Source organism: Sceloporus occidentalis, unplaced genomic scaffold (genome assembly GCF_023333645.1).
Source record: "Sceloporus occidentalis isolate IW3139 unplaced genomic scaffold, rSceOcc1.0.p SCAF_3, whole genome shotgun sequence".
Taxonomy (NCBI): Eukaryota; Metazoa; Chordata; class Lepidosauria; order Squamata; family Phrynosomatidae; genus Sceloporus; species Sceloporus occidentalis.
The window spans coordinates 133,110,138-133,135,336 of NW_028316983.1; the positions used below are offsets into that span (position 1 = coordinate 133,110,138).

General features: G+C 41.2%; 2 protein-coding genes across 2 annotated transcripts in view; one reads left to right on the forward strand and one right to left on the reverse strand.

Annotated features, from left to right (window-relative positions):
* Window positions 1-25,199, reverse strand: part of LOC149316829 (thrombomodulin-like) — a 902,913-nt gene that overhangs the window by 147,763 nt on the left and 729,951 nt on the right. The gene's annotated exons all lie outside the window — the stretch shown is intronic.
* The window catches only part of XRN2 (5'-3' exoribonuclease 2), a 98,219-nt gene that overhangs the window by 15,640 nt on the left and 57,380 nt on the right, over window positions 1-25,199 (forward strand). Inside the window, exons 4-15 of the mRNA XM_089516363.1 lie at window positions 305-416; window positions 1,489-1,547; window positions 3,712-3,801; window positions 5,037-5,109; window positions 7,881-7,931; window positions 9,739-9,896; window positions 13,441-13,515; window positions 15,059-15,192; window positions 16,354-16,411; window positions 16,492-16,599; window positions 18,320-18,364; window positions 19,776-19,910. Coding sequence (XP_089372489.1) covers window positions 305-416; window positions 1,489-1,547; window positions 3,712-3,801; window positions 5,037-5,109; window positions 7,881-7,931; window positions 9,739-9,896; window positions 13,441-13,515; window positions 15,059-15,192; window positions 16,354-16,411; window positions 16,492-16,599; window positions 18,320-18,364; window positions 19,776-19,910 — 1,098 coding nt within the window. The remainder of the gene's footprint in view (window positions 1-304; window positions 417-1,488; window positions 1,548-3,711; window positions 3,802-5,036; window positions 5,110-7,880; window positions 7,932-9,738; window positions 9,897-13,440; window positions 13,516-15,058; window positions 15,193-16,353; window positions 16,412-16,491; window positions 16,600-18,319; window positions 18,365-19,775; window positions 19,911-25,199) is intronic.

Below are 25,199 nucleotides of genomic sequence, written 5' to 3' on the forward strand. Positions count from 1 at the left end.
AACAAAAGGTTAAAAGACAGATGAATTATTGTGGAATCATATAAAATTGATGCATAGTTTCTTGAAGATGGTATTGCAGGAGAGAATGTCAGTAACAACATCAGTTTTCCTTTCATTCTTTTTATTATCTTCAAGAGATTCCAGCTAAAACATTCTCAATAGCGTGTGCTTGGGATATAAACTGACATATTCTCTGATGTAATACATTCTTCTCTGATTTAATACTAGCATGAAAACTAGGTTTAAGTTTTAAAAAAACAAACAGACATCCTTTACATTGTTAACACTGATTCTGATCTTCTAGGCTCCCCGTGCAAAAATGAACCAGCAAAGATCCAGAAGATTCAGAGCATCAAAGGAAGGAGTAGAAAGTGCAGAAGAGAAACAGAGACTAAGAGAAGAGATCTTGAGGAAAGGTGTATAGCTTTCCTTTTTTTAAAAAATCATTTTTATTGAATTAAACACAACCACATTTTATACATATATCTAAAACAGAAGCAACAGTAATAAAATAGTTTTCCTACCTGTTAACTATAATTATAGATGAATTACACAGTTGCGTCTTGTGAAATACTTAGCCCTTTGGGGGCATTTATGTAAAGCTTGGGGGATGATGTGGGTAGTGCATAATCACTGCCTTCTGACATTATCCAAGCAGCTGGAAGTAATTTACTATTCTGTAATAAATTCTGTAGTGCATTCAACAGAAAGTTACAGTAGTCCTTTAAGTGGGAACCCAGCCATATTATCTGAATGTGAACAGAGAGTCTACTTCAGACCTTCATGCTTGATACATGAAAATCTACCTTCTTGGGTGCTCAGGGGACATGGGGGTGGGGGTGGGACTTACACATGAACTCGTGTCTCCATCCCCAGTTTTATCCCTACACATATTCAGGCAAATGTGGACAAAGTAATATTGAAGATAGCAGTGGCTAGCTTTGAGAAGAAAACATCTGATCCAAACGTACTTAAATTTGTATGAATGAGATTAAATTTGTATTTTTCCAGGTTGTGTATATTCTGATACTCCTTAGGAATATAGAAAAGTTCCACAGTGTGGTATTGGGTACATAATTCAGTCATGCATTAAAAAAAAAAGCCAGCTTCTAGCCCTCACAGTGGTGAAAACATGCTTGAAAGTAGTGATCATGAAATCAGAAAAGTTGCTGAGTATGATTTCTAGCTTTAGGCCTATATAGTTCCTTGCCTGTCCTTGTGACTAACAGAAGCAGAATAAAATATATAAAGTAAAAGGTAGTACAATTCTTATACTACATAATTAAAACTCTGCAGTCGTAATCCTATACCATCCTATTTTCAGTAAACGTGCACAGGACTGTGATAATAGCAACATTTTGATTGGTACAAATTGTGATTCTCATAAGAGAGCTATGGACAAAGCAGGATATTATGGCTCTTTTTTAATACCATAATCATTTTTTTGTCAAACTACATAGTTTTTAATCCTGCTATGCTATTTTTAAGGTGGATTTCTTCCCCCAGAAGAAGTAAAAGAAAGGTTTGATAGCAACTGCATTACCCCTGTAAGTATTCTTATGTATTTAAGTTCTAAAGTGGAGGAACAGTGTTTGCACATTTAAAGGAAGAACTATAAAACAAACAGCTTTGCAGACTTCTAGGACCTTTGGAAGATGACTTTTTAGAAAAGAACTTGCAGTGGAAGCTTGTAACATTGATTCAAAGATTAACTTTACTGTGACTTTTTTATTTTATGGAGAAGAGGAAGGTGCTCTTAGAGTGAATATGTCACATGGAATAGGAGGAAAATGAAGAACTAGAGAGTGATAAAGAGAGTAGAGAAGTTAGCTTAAGGTCCTAATTGCACTTTGGATCTTGCAGATGAGCATTTGGGGTAGGTGTTGTGGCTATCATAACATTAAAAAAAATCTCTACTGAAATGTATAAAAGATAGATATTTTTCATGTTAAGACCCCCCCCCCCCAAATTTCTTAATGGAACCAATCCTGTATCATAAGATCCCAGCCTGGATCTCTCACCCCACCTGTCAGTTTAGGAATTGAAAGTTTGCTGTGTTTGTCAATATATATCTGCCTTCCAAGGTTGTAAACAGAAGTATTGTCAGGTAAGCAGATTGACATCAACATTCCCCCTAAGAATCTCTTTTATGTTTTGGACTTTCCGGAATTTTATATGCAAAGAGAAAATAACAATGTGGCTTTATTTCTTTTATATACTGATGAAGTAAAACGATTAGCTTATCTGATTATTCTCTCCTTGGGGAAGATAATCATATCACATAGACATCTACAGCCTAGGAATATTCTCTTATTCATAGACATTACATAGTCTAGGCATGTTATTTTTATAGACTGTTCATCCTGTAGGCCATTATGCATATTCTCATAAGGAATTCATGTCAAACATATATGAATTTTCTTTTCTGTCTAGCCACATCTTAGGGATGCTAATTCCCAAATTTTGGTCCTCCCAGTGTCTTGGACTTCATCTCCCAGAATTGTTGATCAAACTGGCTAAGGCTTCTGGGAGTTGAAGTCCAAACCACATGATAGACTGAAGTCTACCTCCACACCCAAGTTCTGATGCATAGCCAAACAAATAACTTGTTAGCACTTGCCATTTACACAGACAAGTAGTGTATATACTTGTCTATAAGTAAAAAAAATATGCTCAAAAGTTAACGCCAAAAATCCCAGATTGACTTATTTATGGGTCAGTATGATAATGTGATAGCAACTCTTTCAGATTTCCCCATGCTGTGGGGAGAGCAGTTTATTTCTCTCTTGAGCCAAACAGAAAGAGTCCTGGGTGATTGATTACTGTTAAACAAACAAGACTCTCTCTGGCCCACAGCACTGGCACTGTCTGGGGAGTGAAGGCTGAAATGAAGGTTGAAACACTGAAACAAAAAGCCTCAGTTAGAGTCCCTCTTTGCCGCCTGCACACATACACACACTGAAATTTTACCCTTGACTTATCAACGGGTCATGGCAAAATCCATAATTTTGGTCTCAAAACCAGCCCTCAACTTAGATATGAGGTCAATTTATAGTTGAGTATATACAGTAATTATTACACTTATTTTAAAAATATTTTACCTGTTACTTTTACATGTAGGGCATGACCTGGCAAAGTTATTGACAGAATTTCTATTACACTTATTTCATGTAAAAATGTTTATATACTATTTTTAGACATCTTAAAAAATTTCCCTGCCAATGTCAGAGCAATATTACAAGTTTGGGGATAAAGGTTGTGAACAAGTGACTCTTGACAGTATAGTCCATTGTTTGTTTCATAGATTACAGGGAAGATGGAGGCTGGTTTTGAATTTTAGTCTCAAGTCTAAACAGAGATCCTGTTGGGTTTCTTTGCTTGCATAACTACACTGCCAGCAGTGACAGTAAGAGACAGGTAAAAAAAAGGTTGTGTATGCAGGTATAGCTCGGAAAGGAGGGAAAAGTTACTGAGGGAGGAGAAAGCTTCTAGTTCAGAACCACTTGCAGTATAACAGTTAAGTACAACTGGCTCTTCTCCCCAGGTGGTTGTTTTCTATGTAGTTCACCTGCTTCACTTCCCCCCATTGCTTTGTCAATGGCTGGCTTCAATTTCTGGACTCCTGGAATTAAAAATAATAAGATGACTCAAATATATAGCCTGCCCACCAATAATAATGATAATGATGATGTCCTGCATTTTGTTGTTTAGGGAACAGAATTTATGGACAATCTTGCCAAATGTCTTCGCTATTATGTTGCTGATCGTTTAAACAATGATCCAGGATGGAAGAATTTGACAGTAAGTTTTGGTCTTATTATGACTAAACTACTTCTATTCTTCATGCTAGTTCTCCAGCATACTTTTTTTGTGTACGTGAGTTCAAAAGACAAGTTTTCCCAAAAGCTGAGGTAGCTGTACATTAATACTAAGCTCTTGTTTAGGAGCTTCAAAGGCTTTCATCTAATTGAATAAGTAAAATGGGGTGATGGGGAATGTACACTTGTCCCTCTATATTCACTAGCGTTTGGGGCACAAGACCCCATTGAATATGGAAAAACAGAAAATAACAAAAACACCATGTTTTTATCTGAGAGGACACCTCTCTAGGAATCTCTAGGTCCTCCGGTGCAACTCTGGGGTCAACGTCCGACAGACACTGACCATAGAACTGTACTGGAGGAGCTACAAAAGCCTAGTAGAGTATTCTCTCTAGGAATCTCTAGGTCTCTCAGTGCAACTTTTAGTTAAAGTTGACCATAGAGTTGCACTGGAGGATCTAGATATTGCTAGAGAGAACATATTAATCAAATCCTGTGAATAATCAAAGCCACAAATATCAAAGCTGCAAATATGGAGGGATGAATGTATAGGCTTCCAATTGTTGCACTGCAACTCCTATAATCCTTTACTAGCAGGGGAGGGCATCTGAATGGCAATAGTTCCATCATCCTTCAAGCATAAGCTAAAATCCCTAAGAGTTCAACATGGCTTGCCTGAACCCAGTGGAATGTGGATTTCTCTCCTTTTCAGATCCCAGAATTGAAACCCCATCATCAACAAACCCATTTCTATGTAGAGGGTAAGGGAAGCTGGGTGCCAGAACTTACTTATCTGTTTATGAAAGGGTGATTTGGGAAAATTAAGCTTTCATTTGAAAGGTTTCTGCTATTTTGCTCCCTTTGAGCAATGAAGCCCTAGTGACATAATCTCAAAAATGAGGCTTATATCAGGATTCCTTCATGCTACTTGCTCCATAGGGGGAATCATAGAAATATCAGCTGGTAACTGCGTTTTCATCCCTGACTTGCTAGACAAAGTTGGAACAAGAGACTTGAACACCTAGACTGTCTCGTAGTTGCAAGAAAGATGCCAGAATATTTTTTAAGAGTGATGTATATCTATGTGAAAGATGAAAGTAGAAGGTGTGGTTCCATTCTTAATCGGGGGGAACAGATGCCCTTGACATAAATAAATAAAAAAAAGTGTTTGCTTAATTTTCATGTGTGTATGTTTTATTTGTTCCTCATTTATAGGTTATTTTATCAGATGCTAGTGCTCCTGGTGAAGGTGAACACAAAATCATGGATTACATACGAAGGCAAAGAGGTAATAAATATTATTTCTAAATGTAATCTACTGATATGACTACAGTGGTCCCTCCGGATTCGCGGGTGATACATTCCACATGAATCCAAAATTTTGCAAATATTCAAGTCCCATTGTATCCAATGGCATCATTGGAGATAATGGGACTTGACTATTTGTGAAATTTCCTCCCTGGCATCCCCCAGCGCTGGGGCCTTTAATTGGAGCCCGGACTGCCAGGACTTGTAATCGGCCCGGGCAGCCATCAGGAATCTCTTTGTCAGCAGTGCTTGGGGCCCGGTGTGCACACGCCCCGCCCCTCCATCTCAGTCAATGGGCGCTTGAAACATCAATTGGCTATGGCAGAGAGGGTGGGGCATGCGCACTCCAGGCACCAAGCGCTCCTGGGAAAGAGTCCTGATGGCTGCTGGGGCCAGTTACAAACCCCAGCCGCCTGGGCTTCAATTAAAGTCCCCAGTGTCGGGGAGAAGATGCCGGTAAGGGAAGATGGGGGGAAGGAGCCACGGCCTTGGCCTCGCAAATTAGCAAAACCCCAAGTGCCAAGGCCGTGAATCCAGAGGGACAACTGTATAGTCAAACAAGGCAATTGGATGTGAATAATATTTTTCTGAATATTTTAAAATGCAGAGTAGATAGCTGAAACAGATGTATAATGTGTATAGACCAATAAGACAAAAGATAAATATTGTAATGGTATGTGTACATATTAGTTTTTTAATTATGTAAAATGAAATATTAAAAATTCAAAAAATCACATAGAATATGAGGAGAAAATTTTGTAAAACAAAAAATCCCTGAAATGAAATAATACACAGTTGGTTTTGGAGTATTCATTCCCCAAGTTCTTTATTTTGGTGGAAGACCATGCAAGAAGTTCTACAGCAGATTGACCTAACCTAACCTAACCTAACCTATATTCTCTGTATATCTAGGCATAAGGTGGAGGGAGACAGCTCTAGAGTGTTTGCTCCTTTTCTCTCTCACTCGCTGTATTTATTAAGTTAATTGGCAGTCATATATTAGGATAAAAAGAGAAAAAAGTATTATAAGATCATTTGAAATGGTTTGAAGAAGTTCTGTTCAGTTCTGTTGATGGAGTCTCCTTCTTTGGAGGTTTTTAAATAGAGGCTGGATGTCCATATGTTGGGCGTGTTTTGATTGTGTGTTCCTGTATGGCAGGGGGTTGGACTGGATGGCCCTTGAGGTCTCTTCCAACTCTATGATTCTAGAATTCATGACTACAGAGGTATTTATTGGTTGCATTAGCTCCTGGTCCTTTTCTTGGTCCTTTTCTAGGCCTAGTTCTAAGGGTTGGTTTTAGCCTTTAAAGTTCTTAGCCACTTGGGACCATGATGCCCAAAAAGAGTTCCCCCTCTCAGAATAATGAGATCCTCCTACATGATTGGTTGCCCCACAAGATGAAGTGAGGCAGAAAGATACAAGGAAAAGCGGCTTTGTGACATTTAGAACCAAGTTGTGCAGTACTTCTTAAAGAGACCTTTCCATTGTCCTTTTCATGATAATTACATGCTAGCTAGTTTTCATTGATCTTCTGAGAAATCTGGCTTGACTTGTTTGCCAGTCTGGAACAAACTCTATTTGTGTTGTGAAAATTTTAGTCATCTGGCTTTATTCTTTCCTCTACTGGAAACTTTCAAATTGCAAATTGTTTTATGATATTGTTATCATAAAACTGAATTTTAAATACATTTTATATTTGTAAGACCCAGATAATAAGTGTTATTGGGTTGTTCTTATATAATGCCAATAATGTCCAGTATGCCATTGCTGTTGCCTTGGAGGAAAAAAAGAAGAAACGGGCACAGCTTCATCATGCCTAGGCCCAGCAGCTGGTGAAAGACCCTCCCCCCATCTGACTGCCACTAAAGGGCATAGTATAAACTCTAGGAAGGAAGGAAGGGTGGGTATATGCTTTAGAAAGAACTGACTGTTGGGTAGCCAGACAGCACTGCTGTTATAATTTGTGTTATTTGCTGTAATGTAGATTTTAAAAAAATGAAAATCTACATAAGACTCTTGCCTGAATCCTGTTGCCAACCCCCACTAGAATAAACCTGTTGAACCAATGGAATTTACTTCACCATTGTTGACTCACTATTCAACAATTGGTGCAATGGATCTATTCTAGTTAAGACAAACTAATAGGATTTAGATCTCTTTGGGACTAATGTCATGGTTGCTTCCCTACATGAGTTTGGAATCAAATTGAGTGATAAAATATACTGTACATTAATTAATTTGACAGTGATAAGTGCTCCATCCTGGCCTCAGAGGGGGAGAGAAGGGTTGGCCAATGCCATCAGGCCTATACTTAAGATACAGATCCCTCCATCTGTCCATCTGCCATGGTCCAGGCCTCAGAGGGAGAGAAGAATGCTGGACCTGATCCCCTTCCCCTCAACCATTCCCTTCTCCTTCTGTGTCATGTCTTCTTAGATTGTAAGCATGAAGGCAGGGAACCGTCTAATGCTGTGTAAATTTACAGCGCTATATAAATAAAGCTTAATAATAATAATAATGTTAATAAAGTATTCTGTGTTCTTGTGAGGAGTTATATAGGCCTGTTGCTTTTTTACCTTTCGGTTTCATTATTTGCTTGTCTTACTATCTGATATTCCAAGACAACAGCTAAAAATATAATGTCATCTTGTTCAATATTACAGATGAGTAGTGAACGAATCAAAGGACTTTTTGTAATATCTGAGAATAACCAGATCTTTATAATTTACATCTTTTTTCTTTTGGTTTAGCTCAACCAAATCATGACCCAAATACTCACCACTGCTTATGTGGCGCTGATGGTAAGTCCATCATAGAGTTCTTCTTTCATTGTTCTGTCTCATAAGTAAAGAATGATATGTGTCACCCAAGAAAAAACGATGTGTACTACTGTGCTTTGAGTACATACTGTTGATAAATCATATTAATGCAGGCTGCGGTCCAGTGATAGATTGGTGAGATTAGTAAAATTTACTGGGAAATGTTTTGGGTCTAGTCTTGTTTCTTCCTCCTGTTCTGTTCCATACATTTAAATGTCACCCTTTATCTGGCTTGTTCAGATCCTAGTCCTAAGAACTGATAACTATGACATGGGTCATACATGTGGTGGTCCCTATGCATTTGTCTATGGGGTTAGGGGAAGCTCACAGGCTCACTGCCTCCACTAACAATTACAAATAGATACTATAGATAGTCGCAATGGTGCAAAAAGGTGGTGCCTTTGCACAAACTCCTCAAGAATGTAGGCAATTGACTGTGTTTGTGGATTCTCTGAAGCAAAACTACACAATATTGAGGGCTGAGTTTCTTTTGTAGTTTTTCAGACATTAACCACCAGTGAAAGAAATCTTATGATCCTTGTGTAACTTAAATATCTCTAAAATGTCTTCATTTTATGAAAAATCTAGTTCCTATTCCTATCCTGTCTTTAACCAAATTCCTTTCCTATAAACTTGGTTTAGCTTTTTGGCTATGTTTTAATAAGCTGAGTAGTATGTTACTTTGCAGCTTTGATCAGTGCAGTTTTGGCCCACTTGATCAGTGGAAGAATTTCTTTTTTGCTACTTTCTATATGCATTGCTATTCAGACCCTGGTGGCACACTGGTTAAATGCCACTCACCCACAAATCACAAGGTTGTGAGTTCAATACCACCAAGTGGCTCCGGGTCAACTCAGCCTGGCATCCTTCCAAGGTCACTAAAATGAGTACCCAGCTTTTTGGAGCTAATTAGCTTACACTTTGTAAACTGCTTCGTATATTGGTAAGCGCTATAGAAATGTACTTGCTATTGCTATATCATTGATGGTGTAGAGAGCTCTTGAAGAGATGGCTAATCTTTTAGGTTCCAAAGAAATCCCTTGGTTTGAGAAATGTATGACTCATGATTCCATTATACATTTTTCAAGTATACAGTCCCCTACTCTTTGGCCACAATCCAAAGGTGGCAGCAATTAGCACCTGTTCTAGATTATATTCTTCAGTTTATATGGTTGCAAGATCTTCAGTGCTGAAGAAAAAAACCATTTAAAATGTTTTTAAGTCTGTTTTTAAATAGTAATAGCAAGTACATTTCTATACTACTTACTGATGTACTAAGCAGTTTACAATGTATAAACTAATTGCCCCCAATAAGCTAGGTACTCATTTTAGTGTGCTATGGAAGATGCCAGGCTGAGTCAACTTGGAGCCCCTGGCTGGTATTGAACCCACAATTGTGGTTTGTGAGTGGGTGTCTGCAGTACAGGCATTTAACCACTGTGCCACTAGGGCTCAGATAGTTCTATTTTGTTTTTTGTTTGGGTCCACCTGGATAGCAACCTGATTTATACCAAAAAAAATTAAACTATTTTAAAAATCACAGCCTGAAGGCTTGTGAATAAGATTACCTCCACAGCCACACATTTTCTCTTCATTGTTTATTCAGTTTTAACCAGAATTTGCCAATTTTGACTTTGGTAAACTGTGTGTAAGAGAGTGAGGCAACTTACAAACTCATTACTTGTTCCCAACTCCAAAGGTTCTGAGAATCATCTAATCTGAGCCATTGTCGTAGCTCTTTACTCAAAGAAAATGTTAATATTTGAGGTTTGCTTCAATTCTTTTATAGCTGACCTCATTATGCTTGGATTAGCTACACATGAACCAAATTTTACTATCATAAGAGAAGAATTTAAGCCCAATAAGCCGAAGCCATGTGGTCTTTGCAACCAGTTTGGACATGAGGTTAAGGACTGTCAAGGTCTGCCAAAAGAAAAACAAGGAGAGGTAAGTTAAACAGTTCACCTTCTTCCTTTTTGTGAGAGCTAGTGTGGCATGCAAGTGAAAATTAGGATGTGGGAGAGCTTTTCAGATTCTACCTCAGTGATAAAGGTCACTGCCTGACCTTGCTAAATTACTATATTTCAACCTAACCTACATGGTAGGGAGGCAACAAGGACAGCAAGAAATCTCATTGTGAAATATTTGAAAGTGAAGGAACTCAAAGAAGTATACATTATCTTGTTGAAGCCAAGATTTGTTAAGTTTTGTTGTGGTTTGTTTCAACATCTGAACCAAGGTCAGCAAAACATGGGTTGTGTTTGAATTTGGGTTTCGTCAGTTTACTTTAATTAGAGGTTGGTTTACAAATTCTGGCTTGCTTTAACCATTGTTTGTTAGTATAACTAAACCTGTTATCTTAGCTTATTCCTATTTTTCTATCTGTGTTCTACTGGAGCCTCTTGCCAATTTATAAAAGTGGATGGCAGAAAGGAGCTGCTCTTAGCTAAGTTGTTCTTGTTCTTAGCTAAGTTGTGCTTGCTGTTGTTTAACAAAAGTTTTAAACTTTTAATTTCTTATTATTTCTGGCAAGAGTCTTCTTTCCAAGTTCAACCCACCCCTTAATCATTCTGCCCATCTCAGCCTAGGATTTTTTCTGCTGTTTGGTATGAGAGGAAAAACTACAGGTATCTACTGAGAATTGCACTAACAACATAATGCTAGTTTAAGACAATGCTCTCAAATGTTGGACTTCCAAGTGTTTTAGACTCTGTCACAGGATCCCTGACCATTGTCAATGCTGGATAAAGATCTGGAGGCCCCTATGATAACGACTAATCATTTAAGCAGTCTGCCCTGACTTGTTATCCCCACATACTACAAAATGATATATCCTTAAAGGAAACAAAAGGTCGATTGCTGACCTTTTTGCTGTATTTGCAAGTTTTCCTGATTGTATTGCGGTGTAAATCCTAAAAAGGCTTAGCTTTTATTAGTCAGGCACTCACTACAAAACAGAATAAAGCCCACATCCTAAACATACTCCTCCTCCCCACAATATACATTCCAGATATGATAACTACATGGCCACATCTGTTAGAGCAGGACAAATCAGTATAAAATGAGGAATATACTCATTTACAATAACCTCTGATGAGGCAGTAATATTTTACATGAAAATGTTGTGTATGTATTTGCATTACTATAGGTTATATTACTTTTCAATTACCATTTCTGCTGGCAAGAAGAAGTTAACCAAAACAGAATTAAAGCCTCTGAAGGGAAGGTCTAAGAAGAAAGGGAAAGGGGGAGTTGTAAGCTTGTTTGGTTTGTGTCGGATCTGCTGACTGTGTCTGAGAGTTCCATGTCCTGTTTGTCCAGCTGACCAAATATTGTGAAAGAGCTGGTGATGTGGTAAAGCCACTCCCATCCCTAAAGCATTTGGGAGACTCTAAGTAGTGGCAGAAGAGGCAGAAGAAGACCAAATGAGGGACTGGTCAACTAGGCTCTAATTATTGTGTTTGTATAGAAGAGTGACTCTGGCTTGTTCAACAAATCATAGTTAAAACAAAACTTGATACTGTTATGTGTACATGTAGCATTGTATTGAGGTATGCATGGTGATGAATTTAACACTTAACAGTTTATGGGGCTTGTAGGTAGGGTGTTGAGGGGCAGAAATTATCTCACACTAAGTACAAAATGCATATAAACATTATGACACAAATAGAAGAAGGTTACAATAAATCAGAATCAGAGTAGCAAGACTGGGCATGTATTTGGAACAAGGATATGATAACTAAGCATACATCTTTGTGGACTCTGTGAATCACACAAATGAGTTATCTGCACCTACGCAGTGTACCATTTGGAAACGTCTAGAGCTCTTACATAAGTGTTTTGGCAATAGTCTCACCCACTCCTCATGCACCACATTAGCACGCTTCCCACCTAAAACCTCAGCTCACTTTTGTCCGCCGTGTCAGCAGCATGTAAAGAACACTTCAGAGTCTGCTCTTATCTCAAAGACAGCTCAGTCTGTCTGTTGATATACATGTTTGGATTGCGTTTTGGTGTTTGGTATTTAGTTTTTGAACTGTCTTACCAGTCATAATATTTTGGATTGTTTAATGGTTATTCGATCTGTGTGACATACAGTGCGCCTGCGTTATACACTGCTTTGAGCTCACGCGCAAATTCGTGTAGAGCGCAAGGGGCAGCACATCCCATTAGAATGAATGGGGTGTACGCCTGTGGCACATGCGCGCCGCCGCACCGCCACATGCACCAGCCCCATTCACTTGAATGGGGCTTGAGCAGACGTGGGATTTGGCTTACGTGGGGGGGTCCGGCACGGGTTCCCCACGTAAGCCAAGGGCTCACTGTACTTGGTTAATGGTTCTTTAGCTTACTTAACCAGCTTCCTTAAACTTTGAAAATGGCAACTCCTGCCTTCTTTTAAAAGTGCACTTTCTTCTCTGGCAAAATTCCCAGGATGGCCATTTATGTTGCCTCCCTTGTTTAGGAGAGCAGCACATTGTAAGGCCTTTACACCTCAGGCTAGGCAGAATAGAGATGTGAGACTAAAAGCCCTGCTATATGAACATGTACTGTCTGCAGCTTCCCAGGGAACAGAACATCATTCCCAGAAGGCCCAGTCCTCGACATCAAAACCTTTGATTTTGAGGTCTTCCGTTCCATTTTGATCCTCCTCAGTGCCAACATTGGATCCATCCATTTCCTTGTACTAAGTGCATATGAAGCGCTCCTTACTGGAGTCCATGTCAGTATGGCCAGCGTTAGAGTCAGCAATAGAGATTCCCTGTACATTAACACAAACTTCTGGAGCTGAAGTTGCTTACTTGGTACTATTGCCTTGAAAGAATCACAAAAAAAGAAGAGAGCTTCAGCTCACACTGAAAAGGCTTCCTTGGTTTTCTCTGCCAAGTGTCAGACACTGGAATGGATTGGTTGTTAAAGCATCCAAAACCATATTCCCTTATCATGGATGCTGTGCAGTCCAGGTTCTCCCACAGGCAACACACCATCTCTGTGAAATTGGGATCTGTGGTAGGAAGTTCTGTTCCACAGTTACCCTTCTCAGACACATTGCCAGTTATTCAGTATGCATGGGAGCGTACCAGAAGTTCTTATGGCTTGTCTCAATTTCTTTGAGAAATTGCTGGAACATTGGATAGATGGGTACTCATGGTATTGAAAGAAGAAGTTTCATTTTCTGTCAGGGTAATGATACACTGTGCAAGCACAGATAACACATTTGTGTGAATTCACAGATGACCACTTGATGAACTACAGTTACAGATCAGCAACCTGCCCTTACATAAGAGTAAGCTGTATTGAGTACAGTGAGATTTATTTCTGAGTAACCATGCATGGAATTTTGCTATAAAATTAATTGTAAAGCTTCAATCCTAAACACATTTCTTGGATAGTAAACCCTTATTAATTTTGAGAGATTTATTTTTGAGCAAGTTTAAATATGATGGTGGTATGAGAGAAGCTGTTAGTATGTCATTTTTGCTCTCTGCAGCATGATCAATTTGCAGACTGTCCTCCTGGTATGGAACAAGAATTTATCTTTATTCGCCTTTGTGTTTTGAGAGAAGTGAGTATTTTTATCTTTATTCACTTATTCTACCCTTCACAACCCAGTATGATATAAACTATTGAAAGACATTTAACATTAAATTGCAATTATGAATGTCAAAAATTACAGTTCTGTCACAAATATCTAAACAGAGAGTGCCACACGAGAAGTAGAGAGGTAGCCCCATAACAATTCTCTGGATACCACAAGCAGAGTCTCCCTGTCTGGTCTTAAAAGCTGACTAAGGTCCAAAACACACTTCAAAGATAATCCAGTTTGAGAATGCTTTAACTGCTCTGGCTCAGAGATAGGGAATCCTTGGAATTGTAGTTTATTGTAGTTTAGGAGCCCTGATGGTGCAGTGGTTAAATGCCAGTACTGCAGCCATTCACTCACAAACCACAAGGTTGTGAGTTCAGTTCCAGCCAGGGGTTCAGGGTTGACTCAGCCTTGCATCCTTCTAAGGTTGCTAAAATGAGTACCCAGCTTGTTGGGGGCAGTTAGCTTACCGATATAAACTGCTTAGAGACTGCTTCGTGTGGTATGAAGCGGTATATAAATGAAGCTGCTATTGCTATTATTATTGTGGCACCAGAGCTCTCTGACAGAGAAGGCTAAATGTCTCACAAAAGTATAGTTCGCAGAATTCCCTAGCAATTGAGCCAGGGCAGTTAAAGTGGTCTCAAACTGGATTATTTCTACAGTGTGTTTTGAACCCAAGTCTGTAATGTGGGAAGGTGGTCCTCAATGTACCTGGATTCTGAGTACTTTTGGGGTTTTGATAATTATTACGAATACAGTTGGCCCTCCTTATAGGTGGGCTTGCCATCCGCTGCTTTGAATTTACACGGAAGTCAAGCCCTTGCAGAAATAATGGGGCACATACTTGCGCCATGTGCCCCGTGCGCCGCCGCGAGCACGTGCTCCATTATTTGGTATGGGGCTTGAGCATACACTCTTTTCCCCATACGCGGGGAGAGGGTCTGGAATGGATCCCACGTGTATGGGGAGGGTGGACTGTACCTGTGTTGGTACTGGTGGCTCATCAGGAGTCACAACAAGTATTTCCAAACAGGTGTAATAATCTCATATCCTCCTGCCCATCTCATGCAGAAGCAACATTTCAGTAATATTAAGATGGGTTTGAATTAAGGCTGCAAGGTCTTCTTAGCTCTGGTGTTGAAAACAGATGCCTGATGGGCGGAGGTGCTAAGGGAGCTCTTTATTAGGCTAGGTCCAAAGACAGGGCTTTGAAAAATAATTGAATTAAAAATGTCTGTATTGGATAGGAATTCAGATAGACAAGTCTGGTTTTGGACAAATCTGTGTATAATGCAAGAAGGTGGGGGTATTGTTTAACTTCCAGGAAGACATCTGTGCAGACTCAAGTTTATAGGAAGCAGTATCACTTATGCTCTAAGCTTTTCATCAGTGACAATTTAGATGGAGAAGGCAGTTATTCTCAGATGGATTTTTTCCCACTAGTTAGTCAAGATTATTATTGATTACCAAGCCCTGATACAACTTACATAATCTGTTTTTCTTCTTAAAACAATTCTAGTATTTGGAAAGAGAACTAACAATGGCCAGTTTGCCTTTCACCTTTGATGTTGAAAGAAGTGTTGATGACTGGGTTTTCATGTGTTTCTTTGTGGGGAATGACTTCCTTCCTCATTTACCCTCATTAGAGATCAGGTAAGGAAAAAAGGTGTTATATGCATGAATAGTTCTGTTTGTGGTGGGAAGAAAAAATGGTTATACCAGAAATATTATTTAATGAAGAGTTAGATAGGTAGAGAATATTTTAAGTGTCCCAATGAGCTTGGGCATGTCCAATACAATTTTTGCGTTCTTCAGAACCCACGTTATATGTTCCTTCAGTTTCAAAAGCTGATTTTTATGCTCTTTGAGAAGACCAAACCTGTATTCCCCACCAGTGTGACATTTTAATTGTTCACTGTTTGGATCCTGGCTGTGATCCAAACTCAATATATGCTACAATTGTTTGTTGAAGTGTATCAGATTTAAAGCTTTTAAAATGCAATAACTGAGTCTGCGTTGCATATATTTATCTTACATCTTTAGCCCTCCTGAGTCTTTGGTGGCTGGCTGAATGGATCTTGGTGAATTTACCCCTAATTTAGTAGCATGCCGTGTATGTTGGATGAGGGCACTGGGAGACCAGAGTCCAAATCCCCACTCAGCTATGGAAACCTACTGGGTGACCCTGGGCAAATCACATTCTCTCGGCCTCAGTGGAAGGCAACGACCCCCCCCCCCCGAACACATTCTGTGAAGAAGACCCCCTGATAGTCTTAGGGTTTGCCCTAGGTCAGAAATGTCTTGAAGGCATGCAACAACAAAGTGTGTGTGTGTGTGTGTGTGTGTGTGTTCAGGCTACAAGTGATTGAGAATGGTCATTTTCTACAAACAGAGATTTTACCAGATGCCTATTTCTTCTAGCATGGCACAAGGTGACAAATATAACAGAGCTAAGAGTCATCTTACTGACAGATTGTGATCCATTCTTAGCCTCTTACTTTCTGGTGACCGTATAGTGTTCACACAAAAGAGTATGGATGGGATTTTATCCATTACTGGAAGAAAGATTATAGTTTTGTTTAGCTGACATCAGTGGTGTCGAGTGATTTTTGAGACAGGGTAGAATTCCAGTTAGTGAAATCAGTTCTAGTTTGAAGCCAAATAATTAAATGCTGGAGAGTTGAATTAAATTCAGAGAGTTATAATTTTAAAAGTAATGTTTAAAAACTATGATATATATATATATATACACACTACATTGCTAGATTATAGAAAGGGCTATTGTTGATTTTTTTTTCCTCCCTTGTATTGCAGGGAAGGAGCAATTGATCGTTTAGTGAACATATATAAAAATGTTGTGCACAAAACAGGGGTAAGTGAGCTCTGCATCTAATTACTAACTACTTTAGGAGAAGGAATGATAGTTAACAGTCCTGTTTTGACACTTAACAGGGATACCTTACAGAAAATGGCTATGTCAACCTGCAAAGAGTACAGATGATCATGTTAGCTGTTGGTGAAGTTGAAGATAGCATTTTTAAGAAGCGAAAAGATGATGAGGTAAAAAATATATTCATACATGGCAGGGGGTTGGACTGGATGGCCCTGGTGGTCTCTTTCAAATCTATGACTCTATATTTGTGTTTTTACATAATGTACTTAAAATGAAAACAATGGACTTCATTGGTTATTTTCTTGTATTTCTTAGTTCATTATACAAAAAATGTAATTAGAAATGACTTTGCCTCTCTAGGCTGCTAAGTAATATATATTTGGTTTCAGTTTTGTTGATGGCGATATTTGAACTGCTACTTGTTTAGGTGTAGATCCAACTTGATGCTAGTAAAATAAAGAACCCTGCTAGTATAGGTGCATTGGATTTGACAGTTGCTGAAGCAGTAGTGCAAGCAACAACATGCTTGTGGTCACAGTTGAAAACTGCTAACTCTGAGAAAGCACTTTTGCTAGGGCAATAGACCTTGTAGTAACTCAGTGACATCTCTGAATTCAATCCGTAATGTTTCATAGCAAGAAATCTGTAAAATGGTTATAGCACTGTGGTCCCCAAACATTTCCTCTTCAGTGACAACCCTAGCAACCCCCAAAGGTCTATTTCATGATATTAGTTTTACTGTTTGTGCAGAAGCCACCCAGTGGTATGTATCTCAGCTATACCCATCTCACCTCTACCTCATGTATGAATATAGCAGCGACCTAAGCCTCCTGTTACCACTTGCCTGCAGCAGCCTTACAACAAAAAAAAAAAAAAGGCCAGCTGGCCAGCTGCTCAATTGTTGCTTCCAGGGTGACCAGGTGCAAAGGGAGCAATGACTGAGCAGCTGGTTGAGCAGCAACTGAGAAGCTTCTCGCCCATACCAGCCTTTGCTGCAAGGATGAGAGGCTTTTCAGTCACTGCTCAGCTAGCTGCTCAATCACTGCTCCCTTTGCACCCAGTCATTCTGGGAGCAGCAACCAAGGAGCTGGCTGAGCAGTGATCAGGAAGCCTCTCGCCAGGGCTAGCTTTGTGGTAAAGGAAAAGAAGCTTCTCAGTCTGTGACTGGCTGCTCAGTCACTGCTCCCTTTGCATCCAGTCACCTTGGAAGCAGTAACCAAGCAGCTGTCAGAGCAGTGACTGAGAAGCCTCTCACCCATACTAGTCTCAGCAAAAGCTGGCATGGGTGAGGAGATTTTCAGTTGCTGCTCTCAAGGTGACCAGATGCAAAAGGAAAAGCTTTTTCCTGGCGATGAAGGATTATCAATCCAAAAAAGGCGGACTCTTTTGAAGAATTGATCCTGGATCTGCCTTCCCCACACAGCTTCAAGTCATCCCCAACCCACACAGATATTGTTTCTTCAGCTACCTCTTCTCTTGGCCTGCCCAATGAAAGTAAGCTGGAGCAGCAGCACAGCTCCAGTTTGCCATCCAAATCCCACAAAGCTTAACCAGGGTCCCAGATGTGAAAGCTGCTTTTTGCCCCTGCCACCATGTGCTCTAATTCTTCATCCTCACCATGGTCTTAAAGACCACTAGTTCCCCTTGCCTTTCTTGCACATCAATCCTTTGACAGAACCCCGCCCCCCTGAATATTTCCACTGCCTTCAAGGGGGCAATATCACACACTTGGAATCACTGTAGCAAATGTGAATCAAATCAATTTGGCTATATTATTTTCCCAGCATAAGAAGATACTGGTAAATGTTTCTGATATTTTTCTTATAATATTTTCCATGTATTTTATATGGCACATAGATCTTCACATAGCTTCTTTCTTTACTTCAGGAAAATTTCAAAAGAAGACAGAAGGACAAAAGAAGAAGATTAAAGGTAAATATGAAGTGTTTTGGATTATTACCTTTTTCTACGAAGACTAATTTGGGAGATAAAACTGCCTTAATCTCCTGCCCCACTGATGGTAGACTTTCAGGTGGCAATGCCATCTTTATTAGTAAAGATGTTATAGATACAGTGAAATTAATCTCAGACACCAAGGCAGGTTACAGACCGCCAAAAAATACGTATTCCATATGTATTAGGGTTAGGAAGGAGCGGTGCTTCCGCACCCCCCTAACCCTAGTACGTATGGAATACGTACAAAATGGCGGCGCCCTGTTCATACGGGCGCCGCCATCTTTACGTCTTGGACGCATAGAGTCCAGATGTGTCGCGGCGCCTATGATGTCGCGAATGCACCAACGGTGCCTCGCGATGTCATAGAGGCGCCGCAAGAAGGAGCTCAATTTTGGAGCTCCTTTTTTGCGCCGTGCGGTGTGGCTGCTACGGCTCCCTCACGGAGCAAACAGTGGCGGCAGTCTGTAACCCGCCCAAGTTACCAGTTAAAGGGGATGGTAATGTTGTAGGAACAAATCGTTTTCCTGGAAGATTTTCATATGTGACAGGCTGGGAGGAATCATTTTAATCAGATAGCAGTTTAGTAATATTTACATGAAATGTGCATATAGAACCTGTTGCTTAAATCTCTCCTATTAAAATTAATGGCATTTAGAATTTAGATCATGGTCAAAATGTACTGCAGTGATTTCTAAACGGGTTTATTTGGAGGCAAGACTAAATCCTTAATACACACCAGAGTATAAATTCCATTGAACTCAGTGAAACATTCCTGAGTAAACATGCTCAAGATTATACTGTTTCTTTCCTAATAAGGTAGATATGAGAATTTCACAAGCAGGCAGCATGTTTCTGTGTTTTTATTTGAATGTCTTCATTTCATAATCGTAATTAACAAGAGTTCCGTTGCAGTTGTTGTGATTATTTTGGCAGCAAGTATGTCAGTAATAACTTCTGAGATACTTTGTCTATATAAAATGGGTGGTGGTGGAGTTGCTGCTGCTGCTGATTTCTTTGCTGTTAACTGTTTTGAACATTTCTTTAAATAGCAATCAGTAAGCATTGGTGTACCATAGCCCTCTAACAAAAGTGCTACCCACAGGCAGTTCTCTCTACTGGCAGAAGATTATTTCTACCCCATCCTTTGACAACCATGGAGGGCTTTAAGATTTCCCTGTAAATAAGTCAAATGGAGTATGGTAGCCCGTGAAACTTTAGATAAGAGTGTAATCTTTGCATATGTGTTCGTAAATACATTCCATGAGTGTACATAGAATGAAGTCTTAGGTAGATAGTCTATTCATTCTAGCTGTCCACACTTCTGTACACTGATTGCTCTGATAATTGATGGTCAACATTTCTACTAATTCTTACATGCTTACTTTAGAGGGAGCAACATTCTATGGCTGGTGGACAGTTTACACCACAACCATTGGGAAGGGGAAATAGATCAAGCCATCAGCCAATCAATAACCCAAGACATACAGCCTTTGAAATGAGAATGCAGGACAGACAGAACACCGTAAGTGATCATTTTGAAGTTTGTTACAACATAGAAAAGTAGGAAATAACAAATTTGCAGATTTAATAATAGTCTTATCTTGTTCCCACAAATGAATCTCTTTAAGTACAATCTGACTGTAGTAATATTTTTAGACAGCTACTTAAAGTGAGCAATTGACAATCTACTTCCAAGTTCTCTACAATTATGAAATCTACAATAATTTCAAAGGGAACTGCACTGTAATCCTGATATCTGTTTTTCATAGTTGTTTTCTGTTAATTTTTTTAAAAAAATATCCCAAATATATATTTTTCATATTTGGAGGGATGGTGTGTCCTCCCTCACCCTGAATCCATTGAAGTAGATTTTATTCATTTATTTTTAAATAACCATGACAAGTATAGCCCATCTCATAAAAATTGTGGCAGGTCTAAAAAGTATAATTTGCAAATTCCAAAATATAGCATATCTCATTAAAAATAATTATGTTCAAATAATGATTTTTGGCTCAGTTGTATTTTGACTGGGATGCACAATGATTTTAAAGGTTTTATTTTTCACAGAGTTGGACTGCATGATGCATAAGTGTGTGTGTGTGTGTGTGTGTGTGTGTGTGTGTGTGTTTGATATTCATACCTGGACACTCTTTCTTTAAGTTTGATTGGTGAAATATACTCTGTCTCGGTTGCTATGATTAACCTCAGGTTCCAATATGTATCTCTTCTTCATGGTCTTTGTGTCTCATTCAAGTGGGTCTTGCACCCCTAACCCATGTGAATGTGGAGGACCGACTGTAGTTTTACATTGCTACACTTGACTACAACCAACAGACCTGTAGGAGAACATCGGCTGCGGAGTTTAGGATCTTCCCTTTGATGGTGAGGCCTTGTTCAATAGGAAAATGGATGAGGCCCTGAACCACAGTTGTAATGCCCAGCTAACTGCTGATCCGAAAAGCTAGAGTGGATGCCACCTTTGGGCATGCTGTACTTTCATCTGTTCTTCACTGACCTAAACCACCTACCACAGGTAGGCTTTACAGTCGCCTACTTGTGTGAGACACAGAGGCCACAAAGAACAGGTTGCTTACCTATAACAGTAGTTCTTCGTGGTTTCTGCGAAGCACACAGATGGGTTATTCTGTGCCTGCGCAGCAATTTCAGATCCTTTTGGAATCACTAGGGAAGACTTTTTGGAGGTAGCTCCGCCCATCCTCTATATAGGCTCAGTGTCTTCCCACCCTTCTTCAGCTCCTTTTGTCCACTACGTGAACAGCATAGGAACCTCGCTTGGAATTTTCACCTTCCTTTCACTTTTGATTTTGACCACGTTTTTGGCTCTGACTTCTCTCTTGGATAGTGATTCGGCTTGTTTTGGACTCTGATTACCGGTAACACTCAGCTTGTTTGACCATTCGTCTGTCAACTCCTTTGTTAATCTCCACAATGTCTTCACACTCTTTTTAAAAGTGCACAGAATGTGGAAGGAAAATTCCCAGCCACGACAGATGCTCCTTGGGCGAGGGCCACGTCATCATGACTTGCATGGCTTTCACCCCACAAGCCAGGAAGAATAGGGAAATGCGACTGCATTCTATGCTTTGTGCACAGATCCTTAACCCTCCCTCCGATTCTAGGTTCCTTGCCAAGACTCCTGCTGCCAAGGGCAAATCCTCTTCTGCCTATGGGTTCCCTGCCAAAGCTAATGCTGCTGAGGGCAAACCCTTATCTCCTGTCCCTGGGTCACCAACCCCAGAAAAACAGAAGGAGACTGACCTAGATGCAGCTGGCCAGCCGTCATCTCTGAATTGGAAGAAATCCTCAGACTCTTCCAAATCAGAAAAAAAGAAACACAATTCCTTTAAAGAAAAAGACATGGAGGCTTCACGTGCAAGAAATAAATCCCATCCAACCCTGGACGCAGAACCTATCCAATCTGTCGATACCAAGTCAGGCTCAGTACCATGTGCTCAGGCAATTCCTCAGGTTCGTCCGTCCCTGCAAAATGTCCCTCGGTCTCATACTGACATTCTCCAGACTCTACTGGAATCCTACCAACTTTCCAATGACAAAGGGGAAGGCTTTCCCCATGCCCATGTGATGCCAGTAGACCAGCATTCTGTGGCTTCTGACCTTGTCTACCTCGATAAAGAGGTCACCGATGACTTCTCTTCCAGCTTCCCTGAGCCCTCCAGACGGGACCTGATATTTGGTAAGGCTTCAGGCACATTTTTCCTGCCCTTTGACCCCTCGGAGGTCCGTGATGGTCGTTTCCAATCACCTCTCCAAATCATTGAACCCCGGCTACCCTCCACCTGAGTCTCGACCATTCCATCCTGATCATGTCTCTCTTCGGCGGCCTCATACACCACCCTGACTTGACCTTTGCCATCATCCGTCTCGGTACTGAGAGTCATCCCGCGTCCAAAGACTCCCTCAGCCTCATCAGAATCCGCTGACTAATCTGAATTGGACTTCAACCGAATTCACCAGTCTCAGGGCCTCTCGATCCTGAAGGCTCCTTCTTCCTCAGTTAACGTTTTCTTGTTTGCTGAACAAGTGGTCCAAACGGGTAAAGCCCTCCACATCGAGGTCCTCCATACAGACTTCGAGGCGCTTGACTCCATGGATGAAAGAGTACGTGAAAAGCTTCCCACTCCAGCTTCCATCCCATTCCTCCCATCGATGACCAACATCGTGAAGCGTTCTTGGGCTTCTTTGTCTTCACAACCTTCCTCTAAGAAGTTGGACAACTTCTATAGGATTACCCCCTCAGATGAGTCTTGGCTTTTCGAACATCCTCAGTTCAGTTCAGCGATTGTTGAGGCATCTCAACTTTGTTTCACCACCAAGGTGGCAACTTATCCCAATGACATAGAAGGCTACAAACTCTATGCCATGGTGCACAAGTTATATGCCTCTGCAGTCTTGGACCTTAAGATCCAAAATTATACTGCCTGTATGGCGGCATATCAGCAACATCTTTGGGAAAGGGCCCTGCCGCTTTATGATGACCTTTCTGAGGACAAGAAATGTGTGGCATTGGTCCTCCATCCTGAGGCTCACTTTTTAGCCTCACAACAAATCTCGTTTCCCAGGCACTCGGCTAACTGGTCCACCAGACAACTAGCTGGTTCTGTGGCCCTTTGTCGCCACGCTTGGCTGAGATCTGCGGACCTCACCCCGCAGGCCAGACTGGCTATTGAAGAACTCCCCTTTGATGCCTTGGAGCTTTTTCATAAGGAGTCTGATGAAAAACTTGACTTCAAGAACAAGATGAGGAACACAGCCCATAAATATGGTGTCTCCTCTTCCTCAACTTCCTGGTCTCCCTTCCCAAACCAAAGCTGTTCGGGATGGCAACGATCCCCCTACCCCCCCCCCCCCCAACCAGGGTAGATCCAACCAGTCTTTGGACTTCCAGCAACAACAGCATTTTCCTCCGCAACAGGAACAATCCTCTGGAAAAGGCCAATCTAAGTCCAAATACAAACAGCCCTTCCATAAGAATGATGCTGATCAAGGCAAGTGGCATTTCTGAGATCTTCCAGCGCACTTCGTTCCCTTGCCCCCCTTTGGGGATCACCTGGCCCATTTTTACCAATCTTGGGCCAGCATAACATCTAACTCCTGGGTCCTATCAGTAGTCTGGCGGGGATATGCCCAAGGGGTATTCTTCTCACCATCACCCCTTCAGACACCCTTCTCAATGAAGTGCGCTCTCTCTTGGAAAAAGGGGCCATTGAGCCCGTCCCCTCATCTCAAATCTGAGACTGTTTATTTCCCAGATACTTTATTGTTTCCAAAGCTAATGGTGGCCTTCGCCCATTCTGAATCTCCACTTCTTGAACTCTTTTATATCATACAGACATTTCCGTATGGTAACCCTGGCTTCCATCTTGCCTCTTCTACAAGAGTCGGGCTGGTTCGCCACCTTGGATCTTCGGGATGCTTATATTCACATCAGCATCCAACAAGACCATCGAGGTCTCTTGGCCTTTTCTGTCGGTCCCGACTTCTTTCGATACCGTGTTCTACCCTTCAGACTTTCCACAGTGCTGAGGGTTTTCACAAAGTGCATGGTCGTGGCAGCGTACCTCTGCCAACAAAAAAGCATCATTTTTGCTTACCTCGACAATTGGTTATTTGTGGCCCCAACCAAGGATCTGCTCCTGGCCAGCATCAAATTCACCCTCAAGCTTCTTCATGCCTTGGGACTGATGGTCAACATGGACAAATCCACACTTTCTCCAACTCAACACATATGCTTCATAGGCGCCGTGTTGGATTCCACGACCTCAACAGCTTATCAGCCTCACGACAGGTTTGTCAACCTCAGGTCCTCCATCCAGTACTGCCTCCCCTCCAGACACATCAGAGCAAAGACAGCTCAGGTCGCTCTTGACCACATGGCATCCATGACCTACGTCACCCCTTGGGCTCAACTTCACATGCGGCCCTTCCAGTCTTGGCTTCTCTCTGTTTTCAACCTGGCCTTCAACCACCCTCAAAAGTGGATCACCATCCCGAGACCAGTCGGCTGCTCCCTCCCGATGGTGGTTGGACCCTCTCAATGTATGCAGAGGCATGCCTTTTGTTCCATTACATCCCCAAGTGACGCTCACCACAGACACCTTCAACACCAGCTGGGGAGCCCACTGCAATGACCTCTCCATCCATGGAAGATGGTCACCCAAAGAGCTTCACATCAATGCAATGGAAATGCTGATGGTACGGAAGGCATTGAAGTCCTTCGAACCCACACTTCAGAACCAGGTGGTCCTCCTCTTCACCGACAATACAACAGTGATGTACTACTTCAACAAACAGGGTGGCACCAGATCTGTTGCATTCCGAGGAAAATCACCTTGCAAGCCATCCGTCTCCCAGGGGAAGAAAACGAGCTTGCAGACAAGCTGAGCAGGGCTCCAGACTCTTGTCACGAATGGCAACTCAAACCTCACGTTGTCCACCACCTTTTCTCCCTGTGGGGAACACCAAACGTCAAACTTTTTGACTCCCACCTCAACTTCCAATGCAGTCAGTTCTGCTCCAGGATCCTGTCATCTTGGTCTCAAGGGGACACCTTCCTTTTCCGCTGGTCCGGCAAAAGGTTCTACGCCTTCCCTTTCCGCTGATCACCAGGGTAATAGCCAAACTCCGGACAGACCGCTCAGATACCATCCTCATCACCCCTTGGTGGCCAAAGCAACCATGGCTCGTTCCTCTTCTTCACCTCTCTGACAACCGGTTCTGACCCCTGCCTCTCCATCCTAACCTCCTGACCCTCTACAACGGTCAAGTTTGG